The sequence below is a fragment of the Balaenoptera physalus genome (genome assembly GCF_965194825.1).
Source record: "Balaenoptera physalus genome assembly, chromosome: 7".
Lineage (NCBI taxonomy): Eukaryota > Metazoa > Chordata > Mammalia > Artiodactyla > Balaenopteridae > Balaenoptera > Balaenoptera physalus.
This window is the reverse complement of record NC_138886.1, coordinates 106,873,757-106,893,878: the sequence shown is the minus strand read 5'-3', so window position 1 is coordinate 106,893,878 and position 20,122 is coordinate 106,873,757. Positions and strand designations below refer to the sequence as shown.

General features: G+C 42.5%; 1 protein-coding gene across 2 annotated transcripts in view; it reads left to right on the top strand.

Moving 5' to 3' along the window:
* Nucleotides 1-20,122, top strand: part of GFRA2 (GDNF family receptor alpha 2) — a 329,510-nt gene that overhangs the window by 300,430 nt on the left and 8,958 nt on the right. Inside the window, exon 9 of one of the 2 annotated variants that reach the window (XM_082471295.1) lies at nucleotides 15,744-17,995. The exons of the other annotated variant lie outside the window; for it this stretch is intronic. Coding sequence (XP_082327421.1) covers nucleotides 15,744-15,807 — 64 coding nt within the window. The 3' untranslated portion in view covers nucleotides 15,808-17,995. Of the gene's footprint in view, nucleotides 1-15,743; nucleotides 17,996-20,122 lie in introns of those variants that run through there. 2 annotated transcript variants of the gene reach the window in all.

Sequence of the window (20,122 nt, the reverse complement as noted above, 5' to 3'; positions counted from 1 at the left end):
TACCAAGGGGGAAAGAGGGGTGAGGGATAAATTAGGAGTCTGTGATGAACCGATATACACTACTATGTATATAAAACAGATAAACAACAAGGTCCTACTGTATAGCACAGGGAACTATATTCAATATCTTATAATAACATATAATGGTAAAAAATCTGAAAAAGAATATACATACATAACTGAAAATCACTTTGATGTACACCCGAAACTAACACAACATTGTAAATCAACTATACTTCAATAAAAACAATTCTACCAGGGATGTCCATAAAAACACGCAATGATGAAGCTGACAGCATTCATGGAATCCTGACAATGGGGACAGCATCAAATTTTTTTTTTTTTTAATAATTTTGCTTGTGGCCTTTTTTCAAGTTTATTTATTTATTTTTGGCTGTGTTGGGTCTTCATTTCTGTGAGAGAGCTTTCTCTTGTTGTGGCAAGCGGGGGCCACTCTTCATCGTGGTGCGCGGGCCTCTCACTATCGCGGCCTCTCTTGTTGCGGAGCACAGGCTCCAGACGCGCAGGCTCAGTAGCTGTGGCTTACGGGACTAGTTGCTCCGCGGCATGTGGGATCTTCCCAGACCAGGGCTCGAACCTGTGTCCCCTGCATTGGCAGGCAGACTCAACCACTGCGCCACCAGGGAAGCCCCAGCATCAAATTTTGTACAGCCACTACTTATGACATCTTCCCAGTGTGCCAATGAAATAGTGAAGTGTAAACCCTGAAATAATTAGATAATAAGTTAAAGCAACAGTATTCAAGGGCTTGACTCTGGTGATCTTAGTTGACCCCAGAATAAATTTAAGAATACTCAGAACACTTTTTTCTCAAAATGCAGTCCATGAGCCATCTGTACCTGTATCTTATGGTATATTATAAAAATGTAGATTTCTGGGTGCCCCTCTCACCAATAGAATCAGATCCTCTGGGGATAAGACCCAGGGCTCTCTACTTCTAATAAGTCTCCTAGGTGATCCTTATGTACACTTAGATGACCTAGAACAGAGGTGCCTCATCAATTTTGTGCCATAGGCCCCTTGGCTCTCAGGTGAAGCCTGTAAACCAGAATGATGTTTTTAAATGCAGGGAATCAAATATACATGATTACAAATGAAACTGATTATATTGAAAAACAATCATCAAAATACTAAGCAAAAATAATTTTGTGATAAATAATGACTGAGTTTCATCATTCATGCATTAAATAACAAGATCTAGCAGCAGATCTAATAACCACAATAATTTTCAAGACATGATGAGTATAAATGATATTTGGAGATACTTGCAACCCCTGTAATGTGATATGATATGACTGTCTGTGATTTCTTTCTTTTTCTTTTTCTAACATCTTTATTGGAGTATAATTGCTTTATAATGGTGTGTTAGTTTCTGCTGTATAACAAAGTGAATCAGCTATACGTATACATATATCCCCATATCTCCTCCCTCTTGCGTTTCCTTCCCACACTCCCTATCCCACCCCTCTACGTGATCACAAAGCACAGAACTGATCTCCCTATGTTATGTGGCTGCTTCCCACTAGCTATCTATTTTACATTTGGTAGTGTATATATGTCAATGACACTCTCTCACTTCGTCCCAGCTTACCATTCCCACTCCCTGTGCCCTCAAGTCCATTCTTGACATCTGCGTCTTTATTCCTGTCCTGCACCTAGGTTCTTCAAAACCATTATTTTTCCAATTCCATATATATGTGTTAGCATACGGTATTTGTTTTCCTCTTTCTAACTAACTTCACTCTGCATGACAGTCTCTAGGTCCATCCACCTCACTACAAATAACTCAATTTCATTTCCTTTTATCGCTGAGTAATATTCCATTGTATAAATATGCCACATCTTCTTTATCCATTCATCTGTCGATGGACACTTAGGTTGCTTCCACGTCCTGGCTCTTGTAAATAGAGCTGCAATGAACATTGTGGTACATGACTCTTTTTGAATTATGGTTTTCTCAGGGTATATGCCCAGTAGTGGGATTGCTGGGTCGTATGGTAGTTCTATTCTTAGTTTTTTAAGGAACCTCCATGCTGTTCGCCATAGTGGCTGTATCAATTTACATTCCCACCAACAGTGCAAGAGGGTTCCCTTTTCTCCATACCCTCTTCAGCATTTATTGTTTGTAGATTTTTTGCTGATGGCCATTCTGACCGGTGTGAGATGATATCTCATTGTAGTTTTGATTTGCATTTCTCTAATGATTAATGATGTTGAGCATTCTTTCATGTGTCTGTTGGCAATCTGTATATCTTCTTTGGAGAAATGTCTATTTAGGTCTGCCCATTTTTGGATTGGGTTGTTTGTTGGGTTGATTTTGATATTGAGCTGCATGAGCTGCCTGCATATTTTGGAGGTTAGTCCTTTGTCAGTTGCTTCGTGTGCAAATATTTTGTCCCATTCTGAGGGTTCTCTTTTCATCTTGTTTATGGTTTCCTCTGCTGTGCAAAAGCTTTTAAATTTCATTAGGTCCCATTTGTTTATTTTTGTTTTTATTTCCATTTCTCTAGGAGGTGGGTCAAAAAGGAACTTGCTGTGATGTATGTCATAGAGTGTTCTGCCTATGTTTTCCTCTAAAAGTTTTATAGTGTCTGGCCTTACATTTAGGTCTTTAATCCATTTAGAGTTTATTTTTGTGTATGGTGTTAGGGAGTGTTCTAATTTCATTCTTTTACATGTAGCTGTCCAGTTTTCCCAGCACCACTTATTGAAGAGGTTGTCTTTTCTCTATTGTATATTCTTGCCTCCTTTATCAAAGATAAGGTGACCATATGTGTGTGGGTTTATCTCTGGGCTTCTATCCTGTTCCATTGATCTATGTTTCTGTTTTTGTGCCAGTACCATACTATCTTGATTACTGTAGCTTTGTAGTATTGTCTGAAGTCAGGGAGCCTGATTACTCCAGCTCCATTTTTCGTTCTCAAGATTGCTTTGGCTATTCGGGGTCTTTTGTGTTTTCATACAAATTGTGAAATTTTTTGTTCTAGTTCTGTGAAAAATGCCATTGGTAGTTTGATGGGGATTGCATTGAATCTGTAGATTGCTTTGGGTAGTAGAGTCATTTTCACAATATTGATTCTTCCAGTCCAAGAACATGGTATATCTCTCCTCTGTGTGTATCATCTCTAATTTCTTTCATCAGTGTCTTATAGTTTTCTGCATACAGGTCTTTTGTCTCCTGAGGTAGGTTTATTCCTAGGTATTTTACTCTTTTTTTTTACAGTGGTAAATGGGAGTGTTTCCTTAATTTCTCTTTCAGATTTTTCATCATTAGTGTATACAAATGCAAGAGATTTCTGTGCATTAATTTTGTATCCTACTACTTTACCAAATTCATTGATTAGCTCTAGTAGTTTTCTGGTAGCATCTTTGGGATTCTCTATGTATAGTATCATGTCGTCTGAAAACAGTGACAGCTCTACTTCTTCTTTTCCAATTTGGATTCGTTTTATTTCTTTTTCCTCTCTGATTGCTGCAGCTAAAAATCTCAAAACTAGGTTGAATAATAGTGGTGAGAGTGGACATCCTTGTCTTGTTGCTGATCTTAGTGTAAATGGTTTCAGTTTTTCACCATTGAGAACGATGTTGGCTGTAGGTTTCTCATATATGGCCTTTATTATGTTGAGGTAAGTTCTCTCTACATCTACTTTCTGGAGAGTTTTTATCATAAATGGGTGTTGAATTTTGTCAAAAGCTTTCTCTGTATCTATTGAGAGGATCATATGGTTTTTCTCCTTCAATTTGTTAATATGGTGTATCACATTGATTGATTTGCATGTTACTGAAGAATCCTTGCAATCCTGGGATAAACCCCACTTGATTATGGTGTATGATCCTTTTAATGTGCTGTTGGATTCTGTTTGCTAGTATTTTGTTGAGGATTTTTGCATCTGTGTTCATCAGTAACATTGGTCTGTAGTTGTCTTTTTTTGTGACATCTTTGACTGGTTTTGGTATCAGGGTGATGGTAGCCTCATAGAATGAGTTTGGGAGTGTTCCTCCCTCTGCTATATTTTGGAAGAGTTTGAGAAGGATAGGTGTTAGTTCTTCTCTAAATGTTTGATAGAATTCACCTGTGAAACCATCTGGTCCTGGGCTTTTGTTTGTTGGAAGATTTTTAATCACAGTTTCAATTTCAGTGCTTGTGATTGGTCTGTTTATATTTTCTATTTCTTCCTGGTTCAGTCTCGGGAGGTTGTCTTTTCTAAGAATTTGTCCATTTCTTCCAGGTTGTCCATTTTATTGGCATATAGTTGCTTGTAGTAATCTCTCATGATCCTTTGTAGTTCTGCAGTGTCAGTTGTTACTTCTTTTTCATTCTAATTCTGTTGATTTGAGTCTTCGCCCTTTTTTCTAATGATTTTATTTTTTAATGTGGACCATTTTTTAGAAGTCTTTATTGAATTTGTTACAATGTTGCTCTTGTATTATGTATTGGTTTTTTGACCCCAAGGCATGTGGGATCTTAGCTCCCTGACCAGGGTTCGAACCTGCACCCCCTTCATTGGAAGGCGAAGTCTTAACCACTGGACAGTCAGGGAAGTCCCCTCCCTTTTTTTCTTGATGAGTCTGGCTAGTGGTTTATCAATTTTGTTTATATTCTCAAAGAACCACCTTTTAGTTTTATTGATCTTAGCTATTGTTTCCTTCATTTCTTTTTCATTTATTTCTAATCTGATCTTTATGATTTCTTTCCTTCTGCTAACTTTGGGGTTCTTTTGTTCCTCTTTCTCTAATTGCTTTAGGTGTAAGGTTAGGTTGTTTATTTGAGATGTTTCTTGTTTATTGAGGTAGGATTTTATTGCTGTGAACTTCCCTCTTAGAACTGCTTTTGCTGCATCCCATAGGTTTTGGGTCGTCGTGTTTTCATTGTCATTTGTTTCTAGGTATTTTTTGATTTCCTCTTTGATTTCTTCAGTGATCTCTTGGTTAGTTAGTAGTGTATTGTTTAGCCTCCATGTGTTTGTATTTTTCACAGATATTTTCCTGTAATTGATATCTCGTTTCATAGCATTGTGTTAGGAAAAGATACTTGATAAGATTTCAATTTTCTTAAATTTACCAAGGCTTGATTTGTGACCGAAGATATGATGTATCCTGGAGAATGTTCCATGAGCACTTGAGAAGAAAGTGTATTCTGTTGTTTTTGGATGGAATGTCCTATAAATAAAAACTAAGTCCATCTTCTTTAATGTATCATTTAAACCTTGTGTTTCCTTATTTATTTTCATTTTGTATGATCTGTCCAATGGTGAAAGTGGGGCGTTAAAGTCCCCTACTATAATTGTGTTACTGTCGATTTCCCCTTTTATGGCTGTTAGCATTTGCCTTATGTATTGTGGTGCTTCTATGTTGGGTGCATAAATATTTACAATTGTTATATCTTCTTCTTGGATTGATCCCTTGATCACTATGTAGTGTCCTTCTTTGTCTCTTGTAACAGTCTGTATTTTAAAGTCTCTTTTGGCTGATATGAGAATTGCTACTCCAGCTTCCTTTTGATTTCCATTTGCATGGAATATCTTTTTCCATCCCCTCACTTTCAGTCTGTATGTGTCCCTAGGTCTGAAGTGGGTCACTTGTAGACAGCATGTGTACGGGTCTTTTTTTTTATCCATTCAGCCAGTCTGTGTCTTTTGGTTGGAGCCTTTAATCCATTTACATTTAAGGTAGTTATAGGTATGTGTCTTCCTATTACTATTTTCTTAATTGTTTTGGGTTTGTAATTGTAGGTGTTTTCCCTCTTGTGTTTCCTGCCTGGAGAAGTTCCTTTAGCACTTGTTGTAAAGCTGGTTTGGTGGTGCTAAATTCTCTTAAGTTTTGCCAGTCTGTAAAGGTTTTAATTTCTCTGTCAAATCTGAATGAGATCATTGCTGGGTAGAGTAATCTTGGTTGTAGGTGTTTCTCTTTCATCACTTTAAATATGTCCTGACACTCTCTTCTGGCTTGCAGAGTTTCTGCTGAAAGATCAGCTGTTAACCTTATGAGGATTCCCTTGTATGTTATTTGTTGTTTTTCCCTTGCTGCTTTTAATATTTTTTCTTTGTATTTAATTTTTGATAGTTTGATTAATATATGTCTTGGTCTGTTTCTCCTTGGTTTATCCTGTATGGGACTCTCTTCGTTTCCTGGGCTTGACTATTTCCTCACATATTTGGGAAGTTCTCAACTATAATCTCTTCAAATATTTTCTCAGTCCCTTTTTTTCTCTTCTTCTCGGGGAACCCTATAATTCGAATGATGGTGTGTTTAATGTTGGCCCAGAGGTCTCTGAGACTTTCCTCAATCCTTTTCATTCTTTTTTCTTTATTCTGCTCTGTGGTAGTTATTTCCACTATTTTATCTTCCAGGTCACTTATCCGTTCTTCTGCCTCAGTTATTCTGCTATTGATCCCTTCTAGAGAATTTTAAATTTCATTTATTGTGTTGTTCATCACTGTTTGTTTGCTCTTTAGTTCTTCTAGGTCCTTGTTAAATGTTTCTTGTATTGTCTCCATTCTATTTCCAAGATTTTGGATCATCTCTACTATCATTACTCTGAATTCTTTTTCAGATAGACTGCCTATTTCCTCTTCATTTGTTTGGTCTAATGGGTTTTTACCTTGCTCCTTCATCTGCTGTGTATTTCTCTGTCTTCTCTTTTTGCTTAACCTACTGTGTTTGGGGTCTCCTTTTTGCCGGCTGCAGGTTCATGGTTCCTGTTGTTTTTGTTGTCTGCCCCCAATGGGTAAGGTTGGTTCAGTGGGTTGTGTAGGCTTCCTGGTGGAGGTGACGGGTGCCTATGTTCTGGTGGATGAGGCTGGATGTTGTCTTTCTGGTGGGCAGGACCATGTCTGGTGGTGTGTTTTGGGGTGTCTGTGACCTTATTATGATCTTACGCAGCCTCTCTGCTAAGGAGTGGGGTTGTGTTCCTGTCTTGATAGTTGTTTGGTGTCGTGTATCCAGTTCTGTAGCTTGCTGGTCTTTGAGTGGAGCTGTGTCTTCACGTTGAGATGGTGATCTCTGGGAGCGATTCATCATTTGATATTACGTGGGGCTGAGAGGTCTCTGGTGGACCAATGTCCTGAAGTTTGCCCTCCAACCTCAGAGTCTCAGGCCTGACACCTGGCCGGAGCACCAAGACACTGTCAGTCACACACCTCAAAAGAAAATGGAGAAAAAGAAAGAAAGAAAGAAAGAAAGGAGGAAAGAAAGAAAGAAAGAAAGAAAGAAAGAAAGAAAGAAAGAAAGAAAGAAAAAATAACGTTATTAAAATAAAAAATGAAATATATATTATTAAAAATAAAAAAATAAAAAAATGGGGGAGCTTCAAGATAGTGGAAGAGTAAGACGTGGAGATCACCTTCCTGCCCACAAATACATCAGAAATACATCTACATGTGGAACAACTCCTACAGAACACTTACTGAACACTGGCAGAAGACCTCAGACCACCCAAAAGGCAAGAAACTTCCCACATAACTGGGTAGGGCAAAAGGAAAAAGAAAAAAACAGAGACAAAAGAATAGGGATGGGACCTGCACCACTGGGAGGGAGCTGTGAAGGAGGAAAAGTTTCCACACATTAGGAAGCCCCTTCGCGGGCGGAGACTGCGGGGGGCAGAGGGTGGAAGCTTCAGAGCCACGGAGGAGAGCGCAGCCACAGGGGTGCGGAGGGAAAAGCGGAGAGATTCCCGCACAGAGGATTGGTGCTGACCAGCACTCACCAGCCCAAGAGGCTTGTCTGCTCACCAGCTGGGGTGGGTGGGGACTGGGAGCTGAGGCTCGGGCTTCGGAGGTTGGATCCCAGGGAGAGGACTGGGGTTGGCTGTGTGAACACAGCCTGAAGGGGGCTAGTGCACCACAGCTAGCTGGGAGGGAGTCCGGGAAAAAGTCTGGAGCTGCCGAAGAGGCAAGAGACTTTCTTGCCTCTCTGTTTCCTGGTGCGCAAGGAGAGGGGATTCAGAGCACCTCTTTTTTTTTTTTTTTTTTTTTTTGTGACCGTCTTTTTTTTTTTTTTTAAACAGATATCTCTTTATAAATTTATTTATTTATTTATTTTTGGCTATGATGGGTCCTCCTTTCCGTGCGAGGGCTTTCTCCAGTTCCGGCGAGCGGGGGCCACTCTTCATCGTGGTGCGCGGGCCTCTCACTGTCGCGGCCTCTCCTGTTGCGGAGCACAGGCTCCAGACGCGCAGGCTCAGTAGTTGTGGCTCACGGGCCCCCCGCCGCTCTGCGGCATGTGGGATCCTCCCAGACCAGGGCTCGAACCCATGTCCCCTGCATTGGCAGGCAGACTCTTAACCACTGCGCCACTAGGGAAGCCCCAGAGCACCTCTTAAAGGAGCTCCAGAGACGGGCGCGTGCCACGGCTATTGGCGTGGACCCCAGAGACGGGCATGAGATGTTAAGGCTTCTGCTGCCGCCACCAAGAAGCCTGTGTGAGAGCACAGGTCACTATCCACACCTCCCCTCCCGGGAGCCTGTGCAGCCCACCACTGTCAGGGTCCCGTGATCCAGGGACAACTTCCCCGGGAGAACACATGGCGCGCCTCAGGCTGCTGCAACGTCACGCGGGCCTCTGCCAGCGCAAGCTTGCCCCACATCCGTACCCCTCCCTCCCCCCGGCCTGAGTGAGCCAGAGCCCCCTAATCAGCTGCTCCTTTAACCCCGTCCTGACTGAGCGAAGATCAGACACCCTCAGGCGACCTACACGCAAAGGCGGGTCCAAATCCAAAGCTGAACCCTGGGAGCTGTGCGAACAAAGAAGAGAAAGGGAAATCTCTCCCAGCAGCCTCAGGAGCAGAGGATTAAATCTCCACAATCAACTTGATGTGCCTGCATCTGCGGAATACCTGATTAGACAACAAATCATCCCAAATTGAGGAGGTGGACTTTGCGAGCAACGATATATATATATATATACATATATATACATTTTCTCTTTTTCTTTTTTCCCTTTTTCTCTTTCTCTAGAACCTAGGGGCAAGATGGGAATAAAGACGCAGACCTACTTGAGAATGGACTTGAGGACATGGGGAGGGGGAAGGGTAAGCTGGGACAATGTGAGAGAGTGGCATGGACATATATACTCTACCAAACGTAAAACAGATAGCTAGTGGGAAGCAGCCGCATAGCACAGGGAGATCAGCTCTGTGCTTTGTGACCACCTAGAGGGGTGGGATAGGGAGGGTGGGAGGGAGGGTGACGCCAGAGGGAAGAGATATGGGGACATATGTTTATGTATAATTGATTCACTTTGTTATAAAGCAGAAACAAACACACCATTGTAAAGCAATTATACTCCAATAAAGATGTTAAAAAAAAGTGTAAAAATCTTGATATTTTTATATTGATTATGTGTAAACATTTTGCATATATTGACCTAGATAAAATGTTATGAAAACTAATTCCACTAGGAAAAATAAAAAATAAAAAAGTAATAAAAAAAGAGAAAGAAAGAAAGAAGAAAGCAACCAAACAAAAAAAGAAATCCATCAATAACAAATGCTAAAAAGTATACTAAGAAAAAAAACAAAAGAACCAAGAAAAAAAAGCAGACAGACAGAACCCTAGGATAAATGGTTAAAGCAAAGCTATGCAGACAAAATCACACAAAGAAGCATACACATACACAGTCACAAAAGGAGAAAAAGGAAAAATATGTATATATTAAAAAAAAATAAGTATAGAGCAACCAAATCAACAAACAAATCTACCAATGGTAATAAGCTCTAAATACTAAATTAAGATAAACATAAAAGCAGAAACAAATTAGATGCAGAAAGCAAACCCCAAGTCTACAGTTGCTCCCAAAGTCCACCACCTCAATTTTGGTATGATTTGTTGTCTATTCAGGTATTCCACAGATGCAGGGTACATCAGTTTGACTGTGGAGATTTAATCTTCTGCTCCTGAGGCTGCTGGGAGAGATTTCCCTTTCTCTTCTTTGTTACCACAGCTCCTGTGGCTAAGCTTTGGATTTGGCCCTGCCTCTGAGTGTAGGTTACCTGAGGGCGTCTGTTCCCTGCCCCGACAGGTCAGGGTTAAAGTAGCAGCTGATTAGGGGGCTCTGGCTCACTCAGGCCGGGGGGGAGGGAGCGGTACGGAATGCAGGGTGAGCCTGCGGCGGCAGATGCCGTCGTGAAATTGCAGCAGCCTGAGGCGTGCTGTGTGTTCTCCCGGGGAAGTTGTCCCTGGATCGTGGGACCCTGGCAGTGGTGGGCTGCACAGTCTCCCGGGAGGGGAGGTATAGAGAGTGACCTCTGCTTGCACACAGGCTTCTTGGTGGTGGCAGCAGCAGCCTTAGAGTTTCATGCCCACCTGTGGGGTCTGTGCTGATAGCCACGGCTCGCGCCCGTCTCTGGAGCTCCTTTAAGTGGTGCTCTGAATCCCCTCTCCTTGTGCAACCCAAAACAATGGTCTCTTGCCTGTTAGGCAGTTCCAGACTTTTTCCCGGACTCCCTCCTGGCTAGCTGTGATGCACTAGCCCCCTTCAGGCTGTGTTCATGTGGCCAACCCCAGTCCTCTCCCTGGGATCCGACCTCCAAAGCCCGAGCCTCAGCTCCCAGCCCCCGCCTGCCCCGGCGGGTGAGCAGACAAGCCTCTCGGGCTGGTGAGTGCTGGTCGGCACCAATCCTCTGTGTGGGAATCTCTCCGCTTTGCCCTCCGCACTCCTGTGGCTGCACTCTCCTCCATGGCTCTGAAGCTTCCTCCCCGCCCACCCACTGTCTCTGTCAGTGAAGGGGCTTCTAGTGTGTGGAAACTTTTCCTCCTTCACAGCTCCCTCCCACTGGTGCAGGTCCCATCCCTATTCTTTTGTCTCTGTGTTTTCTTTTTTCTTTTGCCCTACCCAGGTACATGGGGAGTTTCTTGCCTTTTGGGAAGTCTGAGGTCTTCTGCCAGCGTCCAGTAGGTGTTCTGTAGGAGTTGTTCCACATGTAGATGTATTTCTGATGTATCTGTGGGGAGGAAGGTGATCTCTGCATCTTACTCTTCCACCCTCTTGAAGCTATCTCAGTGTCTGTGATTTCTATTGGTGATAAAGTAAGAAGTACTGGTATTCCACATTTGTGGTTTGTTGCTTACATTCATAATTAAAGGAAGTTAATGAGAAACTAAACATACATTTGTTTTCTTTTTACATTCATGGGCCCTCTCCAACCGCAGGTTAAGAATATCTGTTTAAGGAACTTGAAAAGATGCTCAGCATCACTAATTATTAGAGAAATTCTAATTGAAACTACAATGAAGTATCAACTCACACAGGTCAGAATGGCTTTTATCAAAAAGTCTACAAATAATAAGTGCTGGAGAGGGTGTGGAGAAGAGAGAACCCTCCTACACTGTTGGTGGGAATGGTAATTGGTGCAGCTACTATGGAGAACAGTATGGAGGTTCCTTAAAAAACTAAAATTAGAGCTACCATATGATCCACCAATTCCATTCCTAGGTACATATCCAGGAAAAAACAGAAACTCTAATTCAAAAAGATACATGCTCCCCAATGTTCATAACAGCACTATTTACAACAGCCATAACATGGAAACAACCTAAATGTCCATTGACAGATGAACAGATAAAAAAGATGTGGTATATATGTACAATGGAGTATTAGCCATAAAAAAGAATGAAATAATGCCATTTGCAGCAACATGAATGGACCTAGAGGTTATCATGCTAAGTGAAGTAAGTCAGAGAAAGACAAATATCATATGATATCACTTATACGTGGAATCTAAAAAAATGACACAAATAAACTTATTTACAAAACGGAAACAGACTCACAGACATAGAAAACAAACTTATGGTTACCAAAGGGGAAAGGGGGGAGGGATAAATTAGGAGTTTCGGATTAACAGATACACACTACTATATATAAAATAGGTAAACAATAAGGGCTTACTGTATAGCACAGAGAACAATATTCAGTATCTTGTAATAACTTATAATGGGAAAGAATCTGAAAAAGATTTTATATATATATACATATATGTTTGTATGTATCTATATATCTATATCTATATCTGTGTCTAACAGAATCACTCTGCTGTACACCTGAAACTAACACAACATTGTAAATGAACTACACTTCAATTAAGAAAAGAATACCTGTTTAGTGAGATAATGGAATGCATGAGCTTTGGGACACCTTGCATGAAAAAATATGGGTGTGTGTACACAAACACAGACACACAGACACATACACGATATTTTTGCTACTATGTCTGACATGGACTGAACACAGGCTATTTAAAATCATAGTGTTGATGAGAATGAGTACAGCTAGCTAGTGTTAGCATTTAAAGATAGAGCCATATGCTTTGGCAATCAGCTAGACAGAGGATAGTTTTAAGGTTTACTAATGAAAATATAAGAGTCTGTTTAAGAAATGTGGCTGGCTAAATGGACCCAGTACTTTCACACTTTCTCTGTGAGAGGATCTCATCTATTCCAGAGCATGAACACGTAGGTGAAACAAGGCCAAGTGCTGTAATATAGAGCATCACAGCAATAATTCTGGCCTGGATAGGTTTCAAAGCAGGTGTTACCATTCACCCACCGAGACCATAAAAAACCCAATAAAAGATATCAGTGTTTTCCAATCTGCTACATGTGTGTTTTGAAGAAGATGTTCAATTAAAAAAAATGTTTCTGTGGTCAGATAAGCTTGAGAAATTCTGCATTCTAAATATCTTCTGTCAGTAATTCACAGCATATTAGCCTTGGCTGAGAAATTCATAGGTAAGGAAATGTTTTCAGTTTTGTTTTATGCATCAGAATCTCTTGGGAGCCTTAAAGAAATACTTGAAAAATACCCACCACTCAGAGATTATGATTTAACTGGTTTATGGTGGGATATTTAACAAAAATTTCCTCAGGTTGAAAGGCACTGGTGAACCCATCATTTTGAAAAGCTTATGTCACCGTAGACCTTGCATTGGTTTCCTGAGGTGGCTGCAACTTAGTACCATAAACTGGGTGGCTTAAAACAACAGTTCTCCCACAGTTCTGGAGGCCAGAAGTCCTCCAAAACTCAAGGTGTCAGCAGGACCATGGGCTCTTCAAGGCTCTCAGAGAGAATCTGTTCCATGCCTTTCTCTTAGCGTCTGGTGGGCCTGCAACCCTTGTGATTCCTTGGCTTGCGGCCCCATCACACCAAGCTCTGCCTCCATCATCACGTGGTCCTCTCCCTGTGTGTCTCTCTCCTCTTCTTATAAGGACACCAGTCATATTGGATTAGGGCCCACCCTACTCCATCCAGTATGACCTCATTTTAACTGGGTTACATCTGCAAAGACCCTGTTTCCCAATAAGGTCACATTCAGAGGTACCAGGGTTAACAGTTCAACATTTCATTTAACGGGGACACAAGTCAACCCCTTTCAGATCTCTTTTGGGGAGAATCCTTGGAACACACTTTGAGAAATGCTGCCCACTAGAATTTTAAATTTTGTGCAGTGTAGCTTCCTGGTAAAACCGCCAAGATGCATTATTGACACAGTCTATTCCCTGGTAACTGAACAACTTGAACTGTGTACAGAATTGTTGAGGGAATCCGGTGCTGCAGGATGTTCTCCTGTGAAGATGATTTTGGTTTTAGAGTGGTTGATCTAAAGCCATTCTTTCTGACCTGAATGAGCTTGCCAGACAGATCATCTGTTGTGACTACACCCACTCTGGACAATAAACAGCCATCATCAGTGGAGAGACGGGTACTTACCTGGGCATCCTCAACAGTAGGCAGGCCTGCTGCCAGGTGCATATTTAAAAGAACAAAGCCCCCAATACACCTTCCTGTCACAGCCCTAGAAACTGTCACCTAGGCAGAGAAGGGCCGAGCACCTGATTCTCCTGACATTCCAGATAGCATTGAAGTGGAGGTTTTTTTTTTATTATCTGAAGGGCAGAGTGGTCCAGTGGAAAGACAGAACTAAGATTGAAACTCAGGCTCTGCCTCTAAGGCCTGGGCTCTTTCCAGAGTTGCACTGAATTTCTCTGAAAACAATGACGACACTCGCTTTACAGGATTGCTGTGGGGATTAAATGAGATACTGTGGGCGAAAGTGCTTGGAAATGATAAATTTAGAAAAGAACAGAATCATTATGGAGGAAGATAGAACCAACTTAAATGTTGGTACTATTATCAAGGAGTGTAAAACCGATCATCAGCACTGGCTTTGGACAACATTATGAAGTCAAGTTCATGGTTGAATGCCTCCCTGCTCCCCATTCTAAGTCATTTCTCTTCTTAAATCTTACCTGCCTTTGCTAAATGCAGCTCTGTTGTTGACCTGCTGATCTTAGTTTGTGTGGTTCTGGCTGTATAAATGGAATGGCTGCTTTCAACAACCCTGTTATTAGGGTCAAAGGAGGGCTCTGGTTGGGAAACAGGAGGAAGCAACTCCTTCCTGTAATCAGAAGACTGAGATGTTTGGCAGGGGCTGCAGAGAGGGGGGAGGCACCTAGTGGATGTCCTGCTTGCCCTTGGAGAGAGCTTTTTTGGCAGCCCAACCCCTGAGGATCCTTCTGGGTTTTGATAGGATAGGTCTTAGGGAATAAAAAATGCTAGGTCCGGTCACTGCGGGGAGCAGTGCCTTCTCTCACGGGTGTGTGCTTGGAGGTCAGAGTGACAGATACCCAGTGGACAGTGATATAAAAAGAGGGTAAAGTGTTACCTTAAAAAAACAAAAAACAAAAAAACTTGAAGAAATCAAAAAGCAATTCTTGTCCTAAATGTGTCATCAACTGGTCTACTCTGGAGTCTGAATTTCCATCCCTGGGAGTCCTTTCTTTTGGGTTGAGACTCCTTGGTGCCAGGATTTCTTTCCTAAAATGAAAATATCCCTGGGGGTGTGTGGATGGTTAGGTTATGTCTTAACATCTCTCAGTCCATAATATTTGGCGATACATTTATTTATTTATTTCCAGGGAAAGAAGAGTTGATTTATTTAGTTATTTTTTTAGAGTCCACATATAAGTGACATCATGCACTGTTTGTCTTTGTCTTATTTCAGTTAGTATAACGTCCTCCAGTGGCGATAAATTTATTTATTAGCTGAAGAGCCTTGGGAACCTTGCAACCAAGTTCTAAGCTCCACAGTGTCTACCCCAGTGCAGTCCCTATAACAGATCTTTGGTAAGTTTCTCCAGAATTACATTTGGATTAAAAGAGATATAGACTCATGATTCTGTGAAGGAGACAAAAGGGGAGAGATGGTATCAGTGTATAGAGTGCTACTTGGGGGCTTTATACTTTGGGGGAAAGAGATTCAAGAAGCTGCAAAGAGAAAGCAGTGGAGTGTCAAGGATCTGAAGACTGGAAAGATTTGTGTTTGTGTTCTAATTCTGCCACTTACTCTGTGATCACATGCAGGTCATGTTAATCCATCTGGCCTTGGTTTTGTCAACAGTAAATTGGGAGCACTGATACCTTAATACCTCATAGAACTGTTGTGAGAATATAAAGATACATTGGCAGTATAGTTTCTTTATAAATGGTGAAAGGACAGACACTCGTTCTATTATTATTATTATTAAAGGCAGAACATACTCAGGGCTACTATAACTAACTTCATGTTTGTTTTCAAGTGACACATGGTGAAGCTGACTAGCTCTTGTGTCTGGGGAGGTATGCAAATCTGTTACATGGAAGTGTTAGCATACTGTACAGTGGGGAATCTATGTTCGCTTGGAGTCCAAGGACTGAGTTCCTTCCAAATCAGGTTGAAACTGTCTCCACAGTGCTGATCCTGAAAAGAAACACAGACAGAGATCTGTTGGAGAGACGAGACCTACTTCATCATAAAGCTGTGCCCATCAAAGTGAAGCAGGCAGCCGACCCTTTGCAGAGAATATTGAAGACAGCAAACATGGGGAGGGCATCAGATGGTAGAGACGCAGCACTTCTAAGGAGAGTGCTTTGGCCAAACACCAACCTGGCTGTGTCACAGCATCAGTGGCCTGAAGAAAGGGGGTCCCCGACTCAGAGGGCAGCCTGGCATGGGGCAGAAGAGAATCTGAACACACAGAGCACTTCTTCAACCACCATGGATCTGGGTCTCTCCCAGCTCCTCAGGGTGGAGAAACCGGAGGCTGATAACAGAGCTGCCTTATGGCCTTATCATTCCTTCTAGAAAGGTATGTGTTGTCCTTGAGTATAGTTTGCCCTCAGAGTTTGCATGAGTTCATTTTTGACCAATGCGTTTGTTGTATTCATAAAATCCTAAGTGAAAGAAATGTATGTATGTGGTTCATATGTGACCCGGTTGGATGCTACTATCAGACTCAAGATTCCAGAGCCTCCAAAGATGGCTAAGCCAGGTCAGGAGCTTCCCTTCAAGAATGCCGTCATGGACTGAACACTTATCACATGCTAATGGGTGTACAAAGGGTTAAAAACACAAGGAGAAAGGAAATATTTGCTCCAGTGGAGGAACTAAGGAAGACGTCACGGAGGATGTGGCACTTGAGAAGGGTCTTAAAAAGAGAGTGGGATTTTTGACATACAGGGATGGGCTCAGGTGCAGAGAATGGGGTGAGGTCCAGGGAAGATGGGGTGGAGGTGGTTCTGGATCGGAGATCCTGAGCAGCAGAGAGGCAGAGACGCATGTGGCATGGGGGTAGGAGTGGAGTGGTGACCAAACAGTGGGAAGAAGAAACGGTATGGCTTGGGAGACCTGCCTTGTTGATGATTTTGTCCGCTAGGGGAAGAACAGAGGTGGTAGTCTTGCCTCAGAGTGATGAGACCCATTCTCACATGCGGGGTGGAGTGATGGAGCCAGCTCTCCAAGGACAGGCATCCAGAGACTTCCTGCCTTGATCAGTGGTCTTGTGTATGACATGGACATGTCCCTTACCTTATCCGTATCCTCGGGGGCTCCGCCTCACATGATTTACCTGCTCCCTGCTCTGCTAGTAAAATAGGGTTTGGCATTTTTCTGGATTTGCCGGAAGGAGCGCCTTATACTTTTCAAATGCTGAGTATTATCATATCTGCTAAGCAGATGGCGGAGAGCTTAAAGAATCTAGAGCAGCAAGAGAGGAAGAGCTCTGTGCTGGTGGGCTCGGGGACCCAGAGCTCTCACCCTTCACCTGCCACTTACTTACTACCTGTGTGACTCTTTCACCTCGCTGTGTCCTCACCTGTCAGGAGAGAAGACTGGAAAGGATGGTCAGTAAGAGGGCTTCCAGTTCTGGAAGTCAAAGTTTCTATGTCCTGTCTACCTGGTGGGGTGGCAAACTTGACTGCCCCAAAGCATGGCAAAGGCCGATGTTTGCCCCATGCACACTCAGACAGGGTGGGCTTCTAGAGCCAGATCATTCTGAAAAACAAACCAGCAAGAAGCTTGCTGGGAACAACCCAGATTGCTTGGTTAAACCTGGCACTGTGTCTGCAGGTAAAGTTTTAGGAAGGAACACCTCTCCAAACCCCAGACAGAGGAAGGAGCTAGTGCAAAGATGGAGACTGCTAAGCGGGGAGAGAAGGAAGAGAAGTTTTCGGTGGCTACCTTTGGACTTTGAGAATTAGAGGTCATCCAGCCATGTCAGCCTGACCTCTCGATCCACACATTCCAGGGCGAGCTGTCTCAATAGTGTGAGTCACTCTCTCTCCTTTGCATTTTCCCAATGAAAATTTCCCTCCAAGACATTCGAGTAGCGGAAATGATTGCATAATTGCACCCCTGTCTGCTGTTGCCATGCTCTCCAGCTGCTCTCACCATTTACTCCCCCTCAATACCTGTTCACTTTCCAGGGGGAAAGGGTGTGCAAGAAAAATGTTGCTGAAGAAAGGTCATGTCCAGGGAGTGAGAGCAACGCAGTCTGCATTGAGATTGCCCCGGGACGTCCCTACCCCTGCAGGATGTTGGCTGGCCCAGAAACCAACCCCACTAATTAAATCATCCCTTGGCCCCTGGGGCGGACTAGCGTTGACCTTTGTTCCTTGCCCTTCCCCCCTTCTCCCCACAGGCCAGGGTTGCAAATGTGGTCACGCCAAACGTCTATGAGAAAGTCCCCTCCCTGGCATTCCCCAGCAGCTGTGTGACATATCAAGGTTACCTTGAAAGGAATGCAGAAGGGGGAGAATCTATCCATCTATCAAGATGTGAGTCACCAGCGTGATGTCATCTGAATCTCAACCCGATTCCATTAGTTTTGACTGTGTAAGCACATAATATACCAGAAGCAAATGGAACACGTCCAGCTGCAGAGACATACTCACTCAGACACAGACACCCACATGGACACACACATGCACTAACACACACACACACACACACACACACATGCACACATGCATTCACTGGTCTAATATGCCCTGGTACAGCTCCTATGAGTGCAACACCTGGCGGTGGAGGGGGGTGGCTTTTTTGGGCAGCGTTAGTGAGGGTGACCTTCGGATGGGGATCTGTAGGCTGCATGGAATGGAAGGCAACACGAGACCTTGGCACCCCTCTCTCTTGAAAGCATGGCAGCGCTTACACAATTAGGCTTAATTATGTCCTGCTCTGCCTTCACTGAACGTGTTCCATGCGGTCTGGCTTTCTCTCCCCGTGCCTTTCACGGGCTCTTTTCCTGATGCTCTAAACTCGACTGGCTTCCTGCTGTGGTTTTTGGAAGCCAGCCATGCAGGCCACCATATGGCCAAAGGCCCACTTCCCTGGCATTATCTGGGTCCTCCCTATTCCTAGAGAAGGTTAGTCTCTGCCCACTGCCCCGTGGGTCTTTAGGGGGACTCTTCATGACTTTAAGTTCAGCTCTGTTGACAGAGGCCACTGGGGCAACCGGTGTTGTGGCTGTAACACTGAGCTGGAGCCAGGAGATGTGGGCTTGAGACCCAATGCTTCTCCTGGCCTCAGTTTCTTCCTCTAAAAATGGGAATAAGAAAATCTGCCCAGCCTATAGAGCTGCCCAATAGATGGTTGCACAGTAGAAGACTCTAGAAGGCATGTGACCATGGTGTCAACAGAGGCCCTGGAGTGAAATAAGTCAGAGAGAGAAACAAATATTGTCAGATCTCACTTACATGTGGAATCTAAAGAAAAAAAAAAAAAGCAAACTAAACTCTTAGAAAAAGAGATCAGATTCTTGTGGTTGTCAGAGGCAGAGGGTGCAGGGGGCAGGGGGATGGGTGTGGCGGGGATGGAGGAAGGTGGTCAAAAGGTACAAACTTTCAGTTGTAAGATAAATAAGTCCTGGGGATGTAATGTATATGATGACTATAGCTAATGCTGCTGTACGATACAGAGGAGAGTTGTCAGGGGAGTGGATCCTGGGAGTTCTCATAACAAGGAGGACATTTCTTCCTTTTTCCTTTCCTTCTTTCTTTTCTCTTTATTATATCTGCATGAGAGATGGATGTTGGGCCGAACCTATTGTGGTAATCATTTCACAGTATATGTAAATCAAACCATGATGCTGTGTGTGCCCTAAACTTATACAGTGATATATTCCAACTGTTTCTCAATAAAACTGGAAAAAAAGCCTCATGATGTCCAGTGCAACTTATCCAATAAAGAACAGAAGTAGGGGTAAGATATTTTAAAAGATTTTCCTCTTCTGAAGCAAACATGCATTTAAAAAAAAAAAACATGTATTTTAGTTATATCATTCAGCATCCACTTAAAGAGCAAACTGGGTAATTAGGTTTCTATTGTAAATATATTTATTTATTGAAATTAAATTTTATTTTTAATATTATAAGTTTAAATAGCACAATGGAATATTATAGTATTTTAGATAGCAAAATGTCATACATAAAATTTTTGATGCACGTGTCAAATGATTTTAAAATAAAACTGTTAGATGTAGAATTTTTTTATAGCTTTAGCATGAGATGTTAGCAATTGATTCTATAGCTTTTTATTGGGATTAGCAATCCATTTGTGCAAATGAAAATTGACATACATGACATAAAGACAAATAAATGTGGGCAGAGGGCAAGGATCAACATAGATCCTTGGGAGGATCATAGTGGGAGTTTAAGAGGCTATGCTGTGTCTCCTTTACTAATTCTCTTTTTCCCCCAGTTGTATTGAGACTCTTAACACTCATTTTAACCATTAGTGTTTACCTCACCTCTCGATCATCCTCAAGGTTTCTCCCACTCCATCCTTCTCCAG